The 20,027-nt window shown below is 39.9% G+C and overlaps 1 protein-coding gene across 2 annotated transcripts in view; it reads left to right on the plus strand.

Moving 5' to 3' along the window:
- LOC146458555 (structural maintenance of chromosomes flexible hinge domain-containing protein 1-like) overlaps window positions 1-20,027 on the plus strand; it is a 44,283-nt gene that overhangs the window by 10,091 nt on the left and 14,165 nt on the right. For both annotated transcript variants that reach the window (XM_085090800.1, XM_085090799.1), the window contains 13 exons: window positions 1,265-1,374; window positions 2,669-2,842; window positions 3,951-4,031; window positions 5,308-5,430; window positions 5,838-6,038; window positions 6,484-6,687; window positions 7,935-8,071; window positions 8,651-8,903; window positions 10,124-10,348; window positions 10,983-11,094; window positions 12,637-12,809; window positions 14,099-14,273; window positions 16,290-16,640. In XM_085090800.1, the coding sequence (XP_084946926.1) occupies window positions 1,265-1,374; window positions 2,669-2,842; window positions 3,951-4,031; window positions 5,308-5,430; window positions 5,838-6,038; window positions 6,484-6,687; window positions 7,935-8,071; window positions 8,651-8,903; window positions 10,124-10,348; window positions 10,983-11,094; window positions 12,637-12,809; window positions 14,099-14,273; window positions 16,290-16,640 (2,319 nt within the window). The remainder of the gene's footprint in view (window positions 1-1,264; window positions 1,375-2,668; window positions 2,843-3,950; window positions 4,032-5,307; window positions 5,431-5,837; window positions 6,039-6,483; window positions 6,688-7,934; window positions 8,072-8,650; window positions 8,904-10,123; window positions 10,349-10,982; window positions 11,095-12,636; window positions 12,810-14,098; window positions 14,274-16,289; window positions 16,641-20,027) is intronic.

Consider the following 20,027-nt stretch of genomic DNA (forward strand, 5'->3'; position numbering starts at 1 on the left):
TTACCATTTTTGAGCAGTGTTGTTGCAATGTATTGAATAATAATCTGCGATGTACAGTGGAACCTCTCCTTACGGAGACCTTTACAATACGGACACCTCTCTATAATGGACAGTTCACTTGGTCCCTGAGAGACAGAAATCCATATAAAGCCTACCTCTCTAAAACGGACACCTCTATAATACGGACACTTATTCCTGTCCTCTTGGTGTCCGTAATAAAGAGGTTTGACTGTACTTAATTTTGCTTGTCGGCAGGAAGAGTGAAAGTAAAGACCATCTCCAGCTTTTCTGCAATAAAACTGTGCTTTGCTATAATACTTAGTTTAATATTAGTTTAAAGGCAAACAGAAGGCATGAGAGACCTGGGCAGGTTCCTTCTCACCAAGATCAATGTGTTTTAATTTTTTCTTTGCCTTGTAGGATCTCCCATTTCCTTACTAGGGTTATTGCTCAGCAGGAAATCTAGAGGGTTCACTTATCACTACAACATACACTTAAGAGTTAATTCTCTGATCCATCAATAAATAAAGAAGTGTACTGCATGTGATGATTTGGCAATATTTTGAATCCTGCAGATTTCTCCAAAAAACGCTCTATTTTGGCTTTCAGACTTGTTTCATGTTAGAACATATATTTAGATTTCAACAGACAAGAAAGGAAATCAGTGGAAATTCATGCTGATCGAAGTCAAGCCGGTTGGGAAAATTCCAGCCCTTAAATCACATATAAATATGGAACTTTGTTTCTGACACAATAACAAGTCTGAATGCGTGCCAAATTAGAGCGCAAATGGAGAAATTTGAATTTCAAGGCCAAATCATCACTTGCACGGTTTTCCACTGGGCCCTTTAAATAGTCCATAAATTTAGCAGATGCATGTACTGTATCTGACTGGTTAAATTGTAAATTATAGTAAATGAATTAGGGTCTGGAAGGGAATGAGTCAGTTATTAAAAGATAGTTTAGACGGTGTTTAACAACACCACATTCTAAGCCGTTTTCAATTTTGCCAACAATCATATCTAAACATTGGCTGCTGCTGACGGTAGCAAGAAAGCTTGCATCCCACACTAGAAAACTATTTGTCTACTTAAAATAAAACACTTATGAACAGATTTGGAGGCCCACTGATCTTAAGCCACGGCCTAAGTTAGACTTTGTTTAAATAGCTGGCCTTATATGTTTCTGTTCAGGATAACAAAAAAATTCCAATGTTGCTTGAGTTTGAAGTATCCCAACCTTCCAGTATTTTATTTGTTTGCAGCCAGTTATCAGGCATTTTGTGAGTTTATTGACAACAGCATCCAGGCCACCAGTATCAACAACACTAAAGATATGGAGAGAACTATCGATGTCCACATCTTCCTTAAAGATGTAAGTGACAAATTTAAACTTGTCAGAGGATGAGTTACAGCTGTCTTCAGGTGGCCTCCATCTGTTTCCATTAGGCATTAAAGCTGTGGCATCATTTGGCATCATTGTAGTCATTAGTGTCTTCATTGCATGCAGGCTGTTTTTATTTTGGTGGGAGAGGGATGGGGGTGGTTGCTCTGCTTAGAGTTCTCCACAGAAAGTGCTGCCTATTGTGTACAGGTTTTTAGGCAATAATTAAAGGTAAAGCTAAAGTCACACTATGAACATAAGTGGCCCACATAGCTGGAGCTTAACCGGGTTTCTGTAGCATGAATCAACTAGGAGTATTGCTACTCCCCCCTGGATGGGATGCTAGTCCATTGCAGGGTTACCCCCAGCAGTATATCGCTGTTTCCCATTCATACACCTGGGTAAGAGAGACAATGTAGAGCGAAGTTTCTTGTCTAAGGAAACAACACAGCAATGAAGAGACCAATCAAGCCTTGAACCACCAACCCTCCGATCTTCTGATCATCCGATTGAAAGTCTAATGTGCTAACCACTACACCATCATGCCTTCACAGTAATTAAACTAGGGTGTACAAAAACATTTTTGCCTGCAAAGTTGTAAGGTTTGATGTAATTTCCATAACCATTTGGAAAGTGGACATTCACATGACACCCAGACACTGTTTTTGTTCAAGAGAAACCAAAATTACAGCTTCAGCAAATTAGGGGGTAGGGAGCATTATTTTGCAGCTTGGCAGTGTCAATTACAGCATAGCTCCAGTGATTTCTAATCTAAATTTTCTTTAGTGGGATGAAAACCCTATTTTGGTAGCTCCAGAGTAGTTATTGCTTGGATGAGCTAATTAAGTGAATGTCTGATTTTCCAACTTATAATTTTTTTCAAAATAAAAGCAGACTCCAACATACCGGTATTCAGTGAGCAAATAAAAACAAAACATTTGTTATCAAGGCAACTGTTTGTGCAGATGAGAAAGTGTTGTCACTACTACCATACAATATTAATTTATTTTGTGTTTTGTGGTTCCAGGAAATATCCATACCCCCCTCCCCCAGAGAAGGTGTTTTGGTTTGAGCCCCCCCCCTTCCCCCCCCCACACACACACACACACACACACCTCTTTGAAAATTCCACTTTAGCTTCATACTTTCTTTTAAAAGGTTTAGCTTCAGAGGCCCCCCTACCCTTTGGAATTTCTGTTAATGGCAGGAGGGGAGTATGGGTATTTCCTGGAACCACACATTGGAAGAATAAAGCTCAAAAGTTGTCTTCTCTTGTTTCCTCTAGAAACTGGTTGCAATATTTGACAATGGAGAAGGTATGACATACGAGGGACTGAAGGCTTTTGCTACATACTTTTTTTCCCAAGCTGACCGTGGTCTGGAAAAAGAGGAAGTTGATCTCATACCTGGTTATTTAGATGGTGCTATTTCCAAGTTTGGTGTTGGAGCCACGCAAGCGGTGAGTCCAGACTAAGATTAACCCCTTTCCTTTTCACTTCCGTGCCCTCCCCTACTTCCGTAATCACCTATGAAGGACAAGGTTTCTTGTACCATCTGTGATGTCACCAGTTTTAATAACCAAAGTTGTTTTTGATAACCAGCCAATGCAGTGGGATGAGATCTTGCAAATCATACCTAAATGGAAGTGATCAGAACAATCAGGCCAGAGTTAAACCTGGTTCTTATTTGCCCCCAACACACCTGAGACAGAACCTGCGATATTACTTGGGATACTGTTGCAGCACATGAGAACATTCGTCGCCAACAGCAGAAAATATCAAAGGTCTTTATCGCTGACCTTCCTGTCAAGTTGGCTTGAGTGAACTATGTTAAATGTGGCTAAATGTAATTTAGGCAAGGTTAAAGTCAGCTCAGTGTCAGTCAGCGGTCGCCTCTTGTCACGGCTCAGGGGTGACCTTTGTATTCTCTGCTGGGGGGCGCCCCATGCTTCGCATCGCATTTGCTTGCTTGCTGGCCTGCGAGATAGGTCATTTTTGCTTGCCATATTGTCAAGCTGCCCCCTGTCTCCACCCTCTGTCTGGTAAGTATCGGGTGTGGTAAGTATTCCACTGATTGGGTTCAGTGTGACGGTGCCGTTGGTGGTGGCCGCTCACAGAGTTGCCATGGATACCTCCTTCCCCGTGCCTGATTGCTTCCTGGCTCTACCAACCTTCTAGGCACCAGCTCCCAAGCTCATCTATTGTTGATGAGTTTAAGTGATTCTTCCAGCATTCCAGTTAAATGAAATAATATGGTATGTGGCAGATATACATTAGGCCTCACTGGTACCGAAAGCGAGCATTGTGGACGATTACTGTATGTTTCAGGTACTGTTGCGGCATATGAGAACCAGACTTTACACACACAAAAAAACTGGAACTGGCCCTTTAACCCCACATCCATATAAGAAAGCCAAACACTGGGACATTTTTACCAAAGTATAATAATATGTTAATAACAAGCTTTGAAGTAAAAGTCACAAAATTGCATTCAGTTAATCAGTATTTTCCTTTCATATTGCTGTTCATCAACAAATGTGAAGTAGTTCATATGTTTTTGTTTTGCAGGGTTTCTACCTTGGTGATCGTATCAAAGTTATCACCAAGAAAGATGAATGTCCATATGTCACTGAAATCACAATATCCAAGGTAATGAAGGCAAAGCAGTTTTGCACTTAAGAAGTCTTATTTGCTCAGGACGGGAAAATTGCTTGTTACTGATCGGCTGGGTATGCTGTGTCCTTTGCGGAAAAATAGAGCAAACATTCAGACACAAAATAGACCCTCATCACTCAGTAGCCATGTTGAGTCTTGGGGGAATAAAAAGCTTTGTTTTCACGTTGCAAGCCTCGGCCAGACGCAAATTCAGTGTGAGGCTTGCCATACAAAAACAAAGCTTTTTATTCTCCTGAGATTCAACACAGCTGCCATGTGATAAAGGTCTATTGGGGCTAGATCGTCATCCATGTATTGAAAATATATGCATGTCAGTGTTCTACTTTAACACTTTCTGTACTTATTTAATAACAATAATAATAATGATAATGACGATCATAATAATAATAATAATAAGAAGAAGAAGAAGAAGAAGAATAATGATAATAATAATAATAATAATGATAATAATAATAATAATAATAAGAAGAAGAAGAAGAAGAAGAAGAAGAAGAAGAACAATAATATTAATAATAGTAATAATAATAATAATAGCAATAATAATAACAAGGCTGAAGGAGAATCTTGGGGTTATAGGAGTTGCAAACACCAATTAAACTCATCCAAAGATCAGCATTGCTAGGGACAGCCAGGATACTTAGGAAAGTACTAGAAGTAAAGAAATAGATAACATGCGTCTTGGTTTCCCATGGCAACTGGTTGTTAGTCTGAGAAAATCACCATCTTTTGTTGCGAGAATTTTAATAATAATTTATAGCAATTAACATTAATATTTATAATATGCTAATTCCATGTGAATGTAATCGAAAGCACATGTCATTACAGCTTAAACCTAAGTAAAATTACAAGAAGGTATTACATAACAACAGTATTAAAACAAAACTCAATTCAATACCTTAAAAATGAAGAAAAAATGGCAAAAACAAAAACATTAAGAATTGAAAGAAGTGTAAAAAGATACATCTTCAATAAACTTATAAACTTGTTAAAATTGTCCTCCTTATGATTGTCAGCAGACAGCTGCTTCCAGAGGTTAGGGACCGCAGCTGAGAATACACGATCCCCAAAATTAAGGTTTTTTAGTTTGGAACCCTAAGACGCAGTTTAAGTAAGCAAGAATGTGCCAGTAAATACAATAGTGAAACTGTTTCATAATAGTAACCGAGTCACATACACACTCAGGTGCAAGATCCTGTATTGCTTTGAAAGTTATGGTAATAATCTTCTTATACTCAAATCATCCTAATAGGAGAAGCTCCAGCAGCGGGCAAAGGAAGGGAAGCCAGTGTTTGAGGATTATAGATGGATCAGAAATCCTAGTGACACTAGCACCTTGGAACCAGGAGAAGAAAAAAGATGCCTGGAGAATATTGTAAGAATTTGTTTTGTGTGCATCTGGCTTAGAAATCAGAAAATTCAGTTGTTTATGTTTACTATTTTTAAACCGAAAAATGCGGACATTTTGTTCAAGCCATCAAGGCTGTTGCCTAAGAAAAATTTCACGGAGCCCACAAGGCCAAAAGCTGAGAAGTTAGGAGCCCAGTCTGTGAAAATGTTAGGTAATGAAACATCATTAGACCTCGGTGGGAATCAAACTCGCGACCTAGGGCTAGCGCTTAGTTGGATATTCATGGTTTCACCTCAGCACTTTAACTTGCCCTGCAGAGTTAATTCTCAGATTCACCATTTGTGTCAAAATACTCAAACGATTCTCATTCCAAAGCGTGTAAAACGACCTTACAACACTGGGAACTTGATTTTCTTGTCATGTTTGTACAGATTGAAAGAGAAGCAGCTTACTCTCAATTTACCATGATTGTAATCACTGGCATAAGGGATATTCACATCAATTCCATCCGTGAGGATGATGGCAACAGTCTGGCTAGGAATCTAGCGCATGTCTACCACTTTTACATGTTTGGTGAGCGTGGCCGCTCAGGTAACATGAAGCTCCCTTCCCTTGGAAACTCTAAAGTACCTGTAAGTATTTCACTTTGTGTTAGAAAAACATTGACTTGGGGGCTGTGAGCTGTAGGCCTGAGATACTTGTACTTGGGCACTCGTACTATATTGGTGCAACATGCCTGGCATGAACTCGACGCCCAATAGGCCATTTCCGAGTTGCTGTGAACCTCATTATGTAAGCAAGGCTAAGTGCAAAGCTTTTCATGAAAACTAATTTTCATAATAAGAACCCCACACTTAGCATCGCTTTCATAATGAGGTTCAAACAACTCGCAAATGGCCTGGGGCGAGTAGCAGTAAATTGGTCGTAACTCCAACTACTTCTGCAGTAAAGGGAGTTGACTGTATCAGGCTCTGAATAAAAACGCCACGTTTAGTGTCTTCAGTGTCCAAGTGTACACAACTACAGATCCGTATTTGGCCTTAACTAGTATTGACAACGTGATTTGTTTTCTTTCAGCCGGAGTTTGGTATGAGTTCATTCTTAAAGGTGGATATCAGGCTGATAATAGACGACGGCAGAAATTCCAACCAGAAAATATTTTTCAATCTTCGTGACGTCGATGATGATATGGAAAGTTTGTACCAGGCGAGAGCTAAGGCGTGGTTTCCATTTTCTCTGACCATGAAAGTTCCTGGTTTGGACCCCCATCAAACTGTTCAGGTATTTTGTCCACAACGGTTGCTGTTATTTTTCTTGAGACTACGACGCAGGGTTTTCATTTCCCCAGGGGGGGTACTCGGGTATATTAGTTACGGGGAGGTGCGGATGAGGCCAAATTTTGAAACCCAAAAAAAGTCCCGTCACGCTAAGGAAAACCCAAAAAAAGTCCAGCAGCCAAAAACGCAACCCCAAAAAAGTCCACATTTTTAAGCATCAAAAACAAAAGTACAAAACACCAAGAGAATGCGAGATATTTCAAGCGTCCGACTTTATTCATTCCTCGTGCATCTGTCACAAAACTTTAGGCAGACTGCAGTCATTTTTCAAAGTCGAGCGCAATATATGTTTGTTCAGGAAAACCAAAAACGGGAACATCTTGTCCTCGCCAAAATCTTAAGGGCAAAAAAAGTCCACCAGAAAATTTCAAACCCAAAAAAAGTCCCAAGCCGAGAATTTAAAACCCAAAAAAGGTCTTCGCACGTCCCCGTCACTAATATACCCGAGTACCCCCCCTGGGTCATTTCAGGCCGGAGGCCGGACGAAAAGTCCGGTTGCTCAAAAAAATAAAATAAATCACTTTATTTAAGTGTCAGTGTCTTAAGCACAGAGCACTAATGGGAGACACTTTCCAAATCGAATTGGAATTCAGAAGTGTGGTTTTTGAGGAGAGGGGAAAACCGGAGTACCCGGAGAAAAACCTCTCGGAGCAAAGACGAGAACCAACAACAAACTCAACCCACATATGACACCGAGTCCGGGAATCAAACCCGGGCCACATTGGTGGGAGAGGAGTGCCCTCACCACTGCGCCATCCCTGCCTCCCCGCTTGCTATAGGATGTCCAATGATGATCCAGCCTTTGGTTCTGATGAGGACCTTGATGAATAGACTAGTTTAATTAATATTTGAGAGTTTTCAAATAGAAAGTCTTAGGACACCAGATTTATCGTAATCGCTATCCACTAACTTGCATAAATTATTTCAAGAAATGACCAGAGTTCAGTATAAATCCAGGGATACAAAACTGCTTTTCCGGTCTCAGGAACGTCGAAAACAACGTTTCAGAGGGTGCAATCTCAACATTTCCCGGGGGAACATACCCCCGTACATCGCTAGCAAGCTCGCGCCCACGGCTTGAAGGTCTCCGTCCGGTGCTTTTCAAGATAGATCCGGTACTCTCAAATACAACCGAAAGCCCCGTGTAAGTATATGCCATAACGATGCGTTGCGTTCCTGTCCTTTTCTTAGGGCGTCTTGATGTACTTCCCACATGAAGCAGGTCACGAGACTCTTCCTCGTCCTGATGACCTTGAAGATGACGAACAAGAACCCATATTTGAGTGTTTCTGGCAAGGAAGATTGGCGCCTCTCTCCTATGTTCACAGGTAGGGCACAGTAAGTTTAAAGCGTTCGAAATCGAAAAAAATAAAACAGCTAAATCTTAAAGGAGAACCGGGAAATACTAGCAAGCACGGGAGAACACGTGACTTAGCGGTGTCAGCAGTGGGTGGGCGGGCACTAGTTCCAAGCACGTGATTCTTGCACGGGAGAACACGTGACTTAGCGGAGTCAGCAGTGGTGAGCACCAGAACCAAGCACGTGATTTTTGTTACGGGAAAACGCGTGACAAGAATCAAGGAGGTGGCAACTTCAAAAGCGCGGCAAAATCTGTTACCTGGGAAAAACGCGGGAAAATGTAACAAGCGCGGCTACTTACTGAAAACGTGTATCAGTGTCATGCTCGGATTTCTCTCAAAAGTGAGAGAACATGTGACTAGTTCTACTTGAATGAACGTTGTTTCGCTAGCGCTAATGGCACAAATGAGGAAGAAGAAGAAGCAGCAGCAGCTCTTACGTTCGTAGGAAAAGCAAAAATTGCAAACCTTAGTGTATAAATGGTTAACACAAGAAGAACAAACGCGCCGCTCTAAAATGGACGTTGTGTTGTTTTTATTTTCCCGCAGGATGGAATTTTGCACTTTTCCGGCACAGCGTTCTAAAAAGCAAAAAGATGTTGTTCCCGACAGCTGTTATCGCAGACTCAAGGGTATTTTGTTCTTTAACCGACACACTCCAGTCTCTAACAACAAGCTGAAGATTCTGTTGGACGAGAGGAAGGATCTGTCAAGCGCACTGGAAGATGCCTCCACTGAGAGAAGACTTCCGCAGGAGTTCAGAACGTGGCTGGAAAAATGCCATCGAGAACTGGATAAAGAGGTATAGATTGAGAACTTGTCCTGTAAATGCTTAAAAAATCCCAGGGAAATTCTATTTAGTGGTTCACTTAAGGTGGCCGAACACAGTTTCTCGTTTGTGAATTCTTCTACATTTATCGCCGAACAAAAAAAGTGAGTTCACGAAGAGCTAAGCCTTTTTGCACGCTTTTCATCTTTGCTGAGAAAATCTAATTAAAAACCACGCATGCGCATTAGAGCAAAAAATTGTGACTGGTTGTTTTAATGGAAATGAACTGTTTTCTAAGGAACCGCTCGTTAGAATTTCGTGAAATTTGACAAAACAGTAGTTCTCTAAAAGCGTAACTCGCCTACAAACAAAAAACAAAATCTAACAGAGGGTGTCTTCAAAAAACATTAAAGTGAAAAACCAACATTTACAGGAGATCTCTCAGTTAAAATTACATGAAAGCAGCGTCACTATGTCAGTATTTTGTGAGTTTTTCTGGATACAAAAAATGGAAAAAATCTAACGAGTGCATTTTTTTAAAAATTAAGGAAAACCTTTATGGCTTGCTGTGTTGTCATGGCAACGGCACCTTGCTCAAAAAGAAGTATCAAAATTTATTCCTTCTTAGTTAATTTTGCACCATGCTAATTTCGGGTACTCGGAAGTACGTAGTTTTCAAATAATGTTTACTAACACCTGTATACTTTAAAACTGTGTTCGGCCACCTTAAATGACGTCACTCAAATCTGAAAAGGGTTTTTCAGCCAAAAAGTTAAGTGCAAGCTTTTGTAAACCCTATTCTTTATTGCAACATTTCGTCTACTGAGATTTGGACTGAATCGTGTGATGTCTTAAACGTTTAAACGTTTTAAGTCTAAATTGAAGACATTTTTATCTAGAGTTGCTTACAATACGATGTAAGGATTGTAAGAATTGTAAATAACTATTTTTAATTAATTATTTTTTATTTCTTACATATACAATTTGTTAGGTGCATTTGATCATATGCGCATGCTAATTTGCGCCCTACAAATATTTATTATTATCATTATTATTATTATTATTATTATTATTATTATTATTATTATTATTATTATTATTATTATTATTATTATTATTATTATTATTATTATTGTCTTACTTGCGACTGCCAGGAGACCTCCATAAAATAAAGCTGGCCTTCATACCGCGGTCTAAAAAAAAAAAAAAATCAATACCGCGGTCTAATGTGATTTTTATTTCTTCCATCATAGGTTAGTTTCGACTCTCCTCTGCCAGCTTCACAGCAGCCGAAGACCGGTGATATTCTTCACAGCGTGTTACGCGTCACCACAAGCTCAGGGGTACAAGTCTACAAAGTTGGTGATATAGTTAAACTCGACACCAAACCCATTATCTATGGAAAGGTTTTGCATTATGTCAAGGTCAGCAAGAAAAATGATGTGGATAAAGTTGTTGTTCAGCGACAACCGGAGGAGGTAAGTGTGAGATTGCAAAAACTATAACTTGAGACAGCGAGTTCTTATATATCCTAACATTCTAGAAACCTTGTTCATATTGTTTAGGTGACTTTTATTTCCCCGCCATCGGGAAACTTATAGACAGACGCTTGTGAGTGACGAACGGCAACCTAAAGTTGAATGTCCTCTTGGTTTGCATGCTTTTCCGTCTAGCCAAAGATTGTTGTTTTGGTGTTGGGAGACTTAAAGATGCAGACGTTAGAACGCACCAAAAGTGAGACCTTGAACTTCCGGTCGCCTTCCCTTGGTCCGCGAACGTATGTGTCCCGTCCGTTATATGTACTAGTTTTTTTTCCCGCCAAAGTCTGCCACCTACGTCATAGCTCGCAGGTTTTTCCCGCCTAAATGTGCGTCCGTTACAGCTCCCACTTTTTCCCGCCAAAGTCTGCCACTTACGTCATAGCTCGCAGGTTTTTCCCGCCTAAATGTGCGTCCGTCACAGCTCCCACTTTTTCCCGCCAAAATCTGCCTCTTCCATTGTAGCGTCTTTGTTTTTTTTTTCTTTCTGTTATTTATTTATTTATTCATTCCAATTTTACATGCTGTGTATTCTTAATATCAGTCTGGCTAAATACAATTTACTATTCCGCAGGTTTATATGAGTCAAGTAGAAGAGAAACCGATCTCCAGGATATTAGAAATTCCTGATCAAAATGTTCTCAGAAAAGTCTTCAATCAGGAGAGACAAATGCTTCCCAAAACAGGTAATCAGTGTATTTGCCCTGCTCCCTCGTGTTTCTAACGCAATTTAATACGTGTTTTCTTTATTCTGGGCTTACTGGACGATGGAATTCAAGCTAGCCTTTTAAAATTGTCCCAGTGCCAGACAATGCCGGGGTAGACGAGAGCGAAAAAAACGAAGGAAGAGGGGAGGATAATTTGATTTAGAAATTAATTTTTTGCAGTATTTTCAAATGATTGCTGCTATTCCCAGTGAGCTTAAACGTAATGCATACAAAACGCAAATTTCGCCTGCAGACCTCTTTAAAACGGAGGATATATTTCAGTTAACTCAAAACCTTACGCTTCCCTTGGTCAAAATGAGATGCAAACATTACTACAAACTTTTTAATGAGAACTGTATCAATGTGCCTACAGGTGTGAAAGCTTGGAAACAACTTTTCCCTGATTCGTTTGTCTCCTGGAAGGCCAACGTTCAAAAGATATACTAAATAACTAAAGACAATAAATTAAGGCAATTTTTATTTAAGCTTCTGCATAGGATAACTATTACTCAGTGAGAACGGAAAAGATTTAAAATTACAGCCGATGATCAATATACTCAATGTTCAAGTCAAGACTCAATACTCCACACCTTTTTGGACTGTCCTATAACGTCCTCAATTTACACTGATATCTTGGAATGGTTCAATAATGTGAGTAACTTAAAACTTGCTCCCCTGAATGAACAGATTCTATTCCGTGTAAAAGATGAAAAGTGCAAGCTGACGAACGCCCAAGATCACAGACTAGATATTCTCTTATTATACACAAAATATTATCTATACACCTGTAAAACACTTTTTTAGACGCCCAACTCTGTAGAATTACAGAGGAAAATTGCCCTCCCCGTCTTAATCGTTGTTATCTTTCTATATTTCTATATTAGCACGTGCCTCTTGTATAGTACGCTGTATTGTTATTAGTTGACTTTGTTCTTTATGTATATTGTTGCGTTACAAATATAATTTGTTTTCTTAAAAAAAAGAAGGAAGGGGGAGGGGAGAGTAGAGAGAGGAAACGCTTGCCCGCAAACCTCACGATTTTGAAAAACGCCTGATTGACATTTGACGCTTCAGCCAATCCTGTCAATGAATTTGCTAATACCAGAAAGCGATGACCTAAAGGATGTGAAAATTCACTTCCGTCAAAATCAAAACATTCTACAAGAGCTTCTTGTCAAAAAGCGCCAATTCAAGAGAATAATCCCCTTAAGGCAATAAAACATACAGTGAATGAGCAAAAAGTTATGAAAAGTAGTTTGAAAATTAATGAAGATTAAAATTTACTAGACGATTGGGATGAAAGAGTCCATATGTCTTTTTGTAAGGGACATAGGAACGAGTATTTTACAGTTTGTTTTTGATCTCAGTTCGTATTTGTGCTCCATGGCCTTCTGAATGAAACGCCTGTACGGGTGAGTTTCAGACTCTATAATATGCTGAAATGCAGATGTTAAATATAAATACTCTTGGTCCTTTTTTTTTAGTGTTAATTGCTAACTTCGTTTGAATTTTGTTTTACAGTAAAAGTATACAAAGACAACTTGAGCAATGAATTAACCAGCAAGACACAGTTACAGTGGTTAGCCGGTGAAACTCAGAGAGAATTCTCCGGCTTTTGGGTCAAAATCTTCAACGGCGAGCGTCCACCGAAACCACTAGTCACTTTACACAATAAAAAGCTTAGTGTTCGACAGGTGAGAATAATCTTACTTTAGTCTGATAGTTGCAGGTCAGTAGCCGTTTTGACACAAGAAAATGGCCGACAAGTAGCTTCCCTCGCAGGCGCTCTTTTGATTCGTCACGCAATCTTTCCTCCTGTTGGGGAGGAAAAATTGCGTGACGTCCCAGAAGAGCCTCTGCGAGGGAGGCTGGCCAACAAGGGGACGGGGTGGGTGATAGTTTTGAGACGAACAAGTCTCCTCGGACGGACACGATTTTGGACGTGAAAGTCATATTTTGTGATCCTACCATACAACACCGTACTTGGAATAAACATGAAGGTATATTTTAATCCTGGTGAATGAATGGGAATGATGTATTATTGGACTCATGATAGGAACACTCGTATTTCCTTTTTCAGAGTATGCCTGTGTCACCGACTGAATAATATCATTCTCAATACCATTCTTTTATCGGCATTCCGTTTACGAGGTTTTACAGTGACAATAATTGGAGAAAAAAAATGATGCAGCCCAAAAGTTACAATGAATTTGCAATAGTAAAGATACAGATGAAAACATCGAATAATTCTGTAAAGAAAATCGACCAACTGACTCACTCGTTTTAAAAGATGGACAAGTCTCTGGCATCCGGGATAGTCTTAGAGGAAAACCTATCTCACATTCAAGACTGGTTTTCCTTCCAAGGCTATCCTGGGTAGGAAACTGAGGGACAAAATGATATGATTTGGAGAAGCTATCCCATCTACCAATTCATGATGATTAAAAGCTTCGTCTTTAGACAACATTTTCCGTCTCTAACACGGATTGCTGTATAGAATAGGCAAGAATTATCCAAAATAGTTTGAAGTACCGTAACCGAATCACCCGAAGTAGCGTGACATATAAGGGAAGTAGTGAAAACCACTAGACTCGAACGGGACCCACAACAACAAAATAGACGGTGGTCTCTGCCTGCACCCTCCTTCCTCAACCTCAAAAGATGGTGTCTTTATTGCATAGCCACCTCTCTATCCAGCAGTAAAAAAAAAAAGGACAATGAGATTCACACTGCACTCTCACCTCATTCTGTTATTTTCCAAAGAAATTGTTGTTGTTGTTTTCTTGTTTATCGAGCAATGCTGACTCTTGCGAGCTGAATATTTTTGTGTCAACTCAACTGTAAAGCCAATAAAATTTTGTTGGTAATGTTCATGAGGCAGGTGGTGTCTTCTATAACCCCCTACCCCAGACAAGGTGGGTCCTCCTCGAACAAACTTGTTATGCCCAGTTGCCTAAAATAGCGTCCCTTCATCGTCTTGCAGGTGATAGAGGGTCCGGAAAACATGGCGCCAGTGCAGAATGAACAACCACATGATGGTGAGAAGTTTGGCTTCAAGCCATTCTGGTTGTCATCGGCTGGAAAATATGTGGTGAAGTACATTGCGATGATTGGGGACAGAGAAATGGCGTCCACGCAGTTTGACATTGTTGTTAAAGGTTAGTAAAATATCGAACAGTAGGTTCGAGCCCTGTCGGGTAGTGGTTAGTACGTGGGACCTGTTCGAGTTTAGCTTTGGTTAGCTTTGGGGTAGGTAGGGAGAGTAAGGATGGTGCAGTGCTAACAGCATTCGCCTCTCACCAATGTGGCCCGGGTTGGATTCCCGGACTCTGCGTCATATGTGGATTGAGTTTGTTGTTGGTTCTCGTCCCTGCTCAGAGAGGTTTTTCTCCAGGTACTCCGGTTTCCCCTCTCCTTAAAAACCAACATTTCTAAATTCCAATTCCATCTGGAAAGTGTTCCCAATTAGTGCTCTGCGCTAAATACATTGACACTTAAATAAAGTGATTTATTTATTGTTTTATCATTTCAAAAATAACAATCGAATCGTTGTGAAATCACTGCTACGTTACGAGTAGTACATGCTGGCGATTTTGAGGCGTTTCTAAAGTAGCATTAAGAATCTCCTTTGTGCGGAACATCTATGATTGTGTCGGGGGAAGTAATGATAGTTCCACCAAATGAAGGATAAACATGGTCACGTGGTCATTTCTGCCGTTTGGTGTAAACGTAATTCTAACTTTCTCTAAGGCCCGGTTCATACGTCGAACTTTACATGAGCCGAACCTAATACCTATTGAGGTCGACCCAAATAATTAAGTTCGGCAGTTGATTCAGACGTCGAACCTAACTGAAGTCGAACTTAATTAAAGTTTAAGTGAGAAAATAGTTTCCGTGGTCAGCGGCTGTTATTTTCACTCGGCAAGATTCAAAATGGTGGGAAAGATGAATTCTGACATGGAAGAGCTTGTTTGGTAAAATAATGAAGACAGGCCAAACACGGCTCCTATTGGTCGAGATAGGAAGAATATGACCTTCAAAGCTAATTTGCTCTTACGGCGGAGTACGTCTTTCAAAGATCTCCCTTTTCTGTGCGAAAGTAGGGAAGGGTCTTTGTAGATCTCTCTTAGCAGAGGCTGATTTTCTATCAAGTGCCATTTACTCATCTGAATTGTTTTAGGTTAGGCACAGAAGGGCGATATTCCGTAACAAACGACAAAATGTTTTTGCGCGTTTTTTGTTTGTTTTGTAGTGCCGGCATTCTTTCGCGGAAATTGACCTCTAAAAGAATTTTATCTATAAGGTTATCGAGGTAACCTCTGTAGCGTAATCTCTGTTTGAATAGAGTAATGTTTTCTTCAAATGTTGTGTTTGAGGCTTCGCCTTTGATATAGCCTGTATTGGAAAGTTTCTGTAAGTTTGAAGTGCGTGTGCACATCAAGAATAGATTTTTTTTTTTTTAATCTTTTGCATCCCAGACAAGTATATTTGGTTGTTTCGAAACAAGAAGAACAAGCACATTCCTCTTTTCCCGCCATCTTGTTCAGAATGAAGTCCTTTGCGCATGCCACGTCGATGGAACGCGCAGACCTCTGGGATAGATATAATTTATATAATTTATGCGTAACGTATGCATTTGGTTCGGCACATGTAAATTTCGACGTCTGAATCAAAGTCGAACTTTTGCCGTTCTATTCGACTGGCGCAGTCGAATAGAACGGCGGGTCGACCCAAATACAAATCTGTCGATCCTAACTGATTCATACGTCGATCTTTACATGCGCCGAACCAAATGATTAGGTTCGGCTCATGTAAAGTTCGACGTATGAACCGGGCCTAATGACCAATAATGGCTCGAGTTGTACTAGGGACGGATCATCCGTCCATACAAATTATCCACAGTGGTTCGTCTGTCAAGACGAACTACCGTGGATAATTTGTATGGACGGATCATCCGTCTGAAAGCCCGTATTTATACACAGACGAATTATCAGACGAACTACCGTTCTTTGCCCAAGTTCGTCCCAGACTGATGATCCGTCTCCAGTATAAATCGGACAAATGACCACTAGCCTTATGGATTACTGAGGTCGGACACAAGCGTAACTTGAAACTTTATACACCAACAACAGCAAAATGAACGTGCATTTTTGTGTTCCCTCTCGTTTCCTCAGCCAACATCGCTTCCTTCTTCACACTCACGGAACCTTCACAAACCGAGACACCGCAACTCGCACTCGGCGAACCTGGACTGAAATTCAAACTCTGCTTCACGGACTCCAAGAACAACCCAGCCACCTTGTTCAGCTCTGGAGAGTTTGCAAAGCTGCAGGTCACGTGTCCTAATTTGGAAGTTCAAGGTGTCAAAGACAAGTACAAACCAAATAGCGACGGTGTACTTGAGGTCAGTGGTATCGCTCTCACCCCTAATGGCTCGGGCAAAGTGCAGTATGGTCGGGATATTACCGTGAAAGTTGACGTCGTTGGAATCGATTTCGTGACGTTTCCAGTAAAAATCAAGGCAGGTGGGTGAGAATCAATTTGAAAAAAAAAAGCCATACATTGTTTCGTAATTTAAAACCTTTTTTGAAACATTATGGCATAGTTGTCTCCGAAAAAACCGTGGTTACCCCCAGTTTTCTTTTTGGATTCCAATATCCCTATCCCTTACCACAGTCATAAACCGCGCAAAAATACTTCTGTATTAAGGTGCACCGCCCTAAACGCTCAGTTCTCAAAGTTCCGTAAAGGATATCCTTATTTACTGTAAACGTGACTTGTATTCAGGAGTCATCTCTATTGGACGGTCCCGGTCACCTTTGTAAAGTCCCAACGAGTGTATTGTCATTGTCTTCACCTGTGCGGTGTTCCAGATAAGAGAGGGCTCTCAGGTAAAAGGACAGAGAAAGGAGGCTTGAATGCTAAACTTAAAGGGGAAGTATCACGCAAATTTGCTGTCATTTCAAAACCCGAAAATGTTTTTCTGTCAGCAGAAACAACGAAATAATTGTCGAGTTTGTTATAAATTATCACCCCAGTGCAATGAAACTGTCGATTAGTGCCTCGGGCCAGACACAGAGTAGGTCGATAAGGATTGAAACTTGAAAAGTGTTAGGCTAATGTTTTTGAAATTCTCGTACTTTTGTTTCCAAAATGCGCTAGAACAGATCACGAGTTGTTCCTTTCAAGAATTGAGTTGATTTCTTTCCTCTCGTCATTCTAAATTATTTGGCAGCTGATTGAAGGGCTTATATTTCATCATTTTTAACAAAAGATATCAAAAAACCCATGATACTTCCCTTTAAGATTTGGAGAGAACCACACCTGCTGACCCATCAACATTCTTCATTGACTCCCTGACAGTAAAAGTAAATTATCTCTTTGGAATAGGAGACCTTACGAACACACATTAAGTATGGCTATCATGTTAAAGAAATGGGTAATTTCTCTTAACAAGGACAAAGACAGGTGTAAAACTCTTAATGGCCAATTCTTCTTGTGCGGTTTCCTTCTACGACAAATCCGATTTCCATTCCTATCCCTTTGATCCTACATTAACCGGTCAGTAAGCTATTCTTCAAAGGTCACCACTTAATACAGGTTTAATGGTATATTGAGATATCCATACATCTGACATGCATTTGTATGTAGCTCGCTCTCAGTTTCATGCTATTTTTTTTTTTTTTTGTTTGTTTTTTTGTACCTACGTGTGTCGCATTTTGAGCTTTGTTCGCGCTGACGCTTCGCAGTTCAGCGTCTTATAATGATTAGATGATAGAAATGTGATTAAGTAGAAATCTGGTAACTGTTTTCCGGTGGATGTTCTCAGGATCCACTGGTTTCCTTCCTTCACAAAATTCGGCATTTCCAATGATAAATATCGTCTGTAATCCGATCCGAAGGCCACATGTTTGGTCAGTTTTCAGCCTGTCAAATGCCACTCTCGGCAAATAAAGGCATTTTAGTTTAGTTTAAGATGGTTGCATAGGAACAAGCAAAATTTTGCATTTTTTTTCAGAAGTTGTTGTTTTTTTTTTTTTCTGGTGTGCTTTGTTCGCTCTTGCTCTCTTTCTTTCTCTTTTTTAACCGGAAAATATTTCATCTGAGCTGTTAATTGTTGAAAGAGATCGTTTCTCATGTGGCAGTCAGTTTTTTTAATAGGATCAGCTGTGAAAACAGACAAATGTTGCTTTGGGCGGATTTCTGATTTAGTCGACAGTCGTAACGTATTTACACTGCTCTGTCACGTTATACAGGCGCAAGTGTCCTACAGTCAGAGCCCAAAGCTAAAAGAACGGAACCGTTGCCAAGCGTGGGAAAACTCGCCCAAGACAAACTAAAAAATGATTTCGTTTTTGCTTCTGATTGGTTGAAAAATGTAAGTTTGTTGTTATTGGCCGAGCGCACATCACATGAGATCTTAACCAATCTCTCAGGGCCCAGATAAGCATGAAACCAACAAAGGTTGACAGGAAACATCTTGACAGAGGAATAAATTGCCCTTTATTTTGCTTACGTGTCGGTGGGGGATTAACAATTACTTATTTCCTTGAGCTGTTAATGAGAGAATTAGACCAAGATGGGCGCTGTGAAAGAAGAAGATAAGAAAGCCTGGTATTAAGTCATTGTCGCTCGCCTTGGAGGTCTGGTTGTTTCTTGTTAAGTTGCCATTTCGTCTTCGTTTGTGGTCGTGGATTCGCTATACCACGGTATTGGGCGCCGATATAACGCGATCTGCCGTTGGTTCAACAGCGTGTTCACATCACGTGTCGTTGTATCCTTCGCGCGCTTTATTGTTGCTGAACTCTCAGTATGGCGGGAGATCCAAGTGAGTGTTTGAACTGAAGAAATACAAAATCTATATCCTTTTGTCTATGTTATGTTTCAGTTTTATGCTTGGTTTAAATTCAATTTACCATTGTTTTAAACTCATTATGACATATTACCATACCCATGAAGATGAAATAGGAAGATAATATTTAAACAAAGAATAAATTTCAACCACAACATACACATTTAAATGTAAACGGCTCTGTGACTAATATACGTTGGCTTTGATGAAAATTCTTTCCTGCAGTATTTGTATTGTCTTAATTGTCTTACCGACTCTAAGGAAGATCTAGCCACTTTTTTATTGCCTGTGTAAACACCTTAGGAAACAGCTTGCAATGAAGGTTTTTTTTCTATTTCCGGGGCTCTTCCTTCGCCTTCGCCTATTGAAACGTACATGCGCTGCATACATAAGCTTTATTTTACTTCGAATTTCAGAGAGTAGTTCATAAGGTCTGCCCGAGTATGTTCGGGGCTAAATAACCAAAACGAAAGGATCAAAAACAATAGAAAAGAAAAAGACTAATATAAATGATAAAATATATAATTAATTATAGTAAAAACCTTACTGATATTAAATAACGTTTTGTTTGCATGTTCTTCGCCACACATTGAAGTACTGATCAATACCTTAGGCTAGCTCTGCCCTTAAGCGATCGTTGAAAATTACAGCTGCTTGCGAGACATTTCTGTTTGCATGGGAACCAGCTTACCAATTGTTTTTCCTATTAGTTCAAGAGTTCATTTCGATTCTGTGTTTTGTAAACACATAATGGAAATAAAGTCATGCACTCATTTTTAAAAAAAAATGAAACCAGTAATAGCCTTTCGTGAGAATATCGTCATTTCTATGTATCTTTTTCAATTGATTACTGTGTAAATTTATATGAATATATGAAACATGTTGTTGCAGACTTTCTTTTCGCAACCTGCTTAAGTTGCGTAAATACCTGCGAGGATCTTTCTTCTATTTAATTGATTACTGTGTAGTATCGCTGTTTTTTTTAACAATTTGTGCTAGTGTTTGCGGAATCGTTGATTGAGTCAAAATAGAGGGGATGGCAACTTGCGGCCTATCTTCG

This window comes from Pavona decussata, unplaced genomic scaffold, assembly GCF_977016875.1.
Source record: "Pavona decussata unplaced genomic scaffold, jaPavDecu1.1 SCAFFOLD_233, whole genome shotgun sequence".
NCBI classification, from domain to species: domain Eukaryota; kingdom Metazoa; phylum Cnidaria; class Anthozoa; order Scleractinia; family Agariciidae; genus Pavona; species Pavona decussata.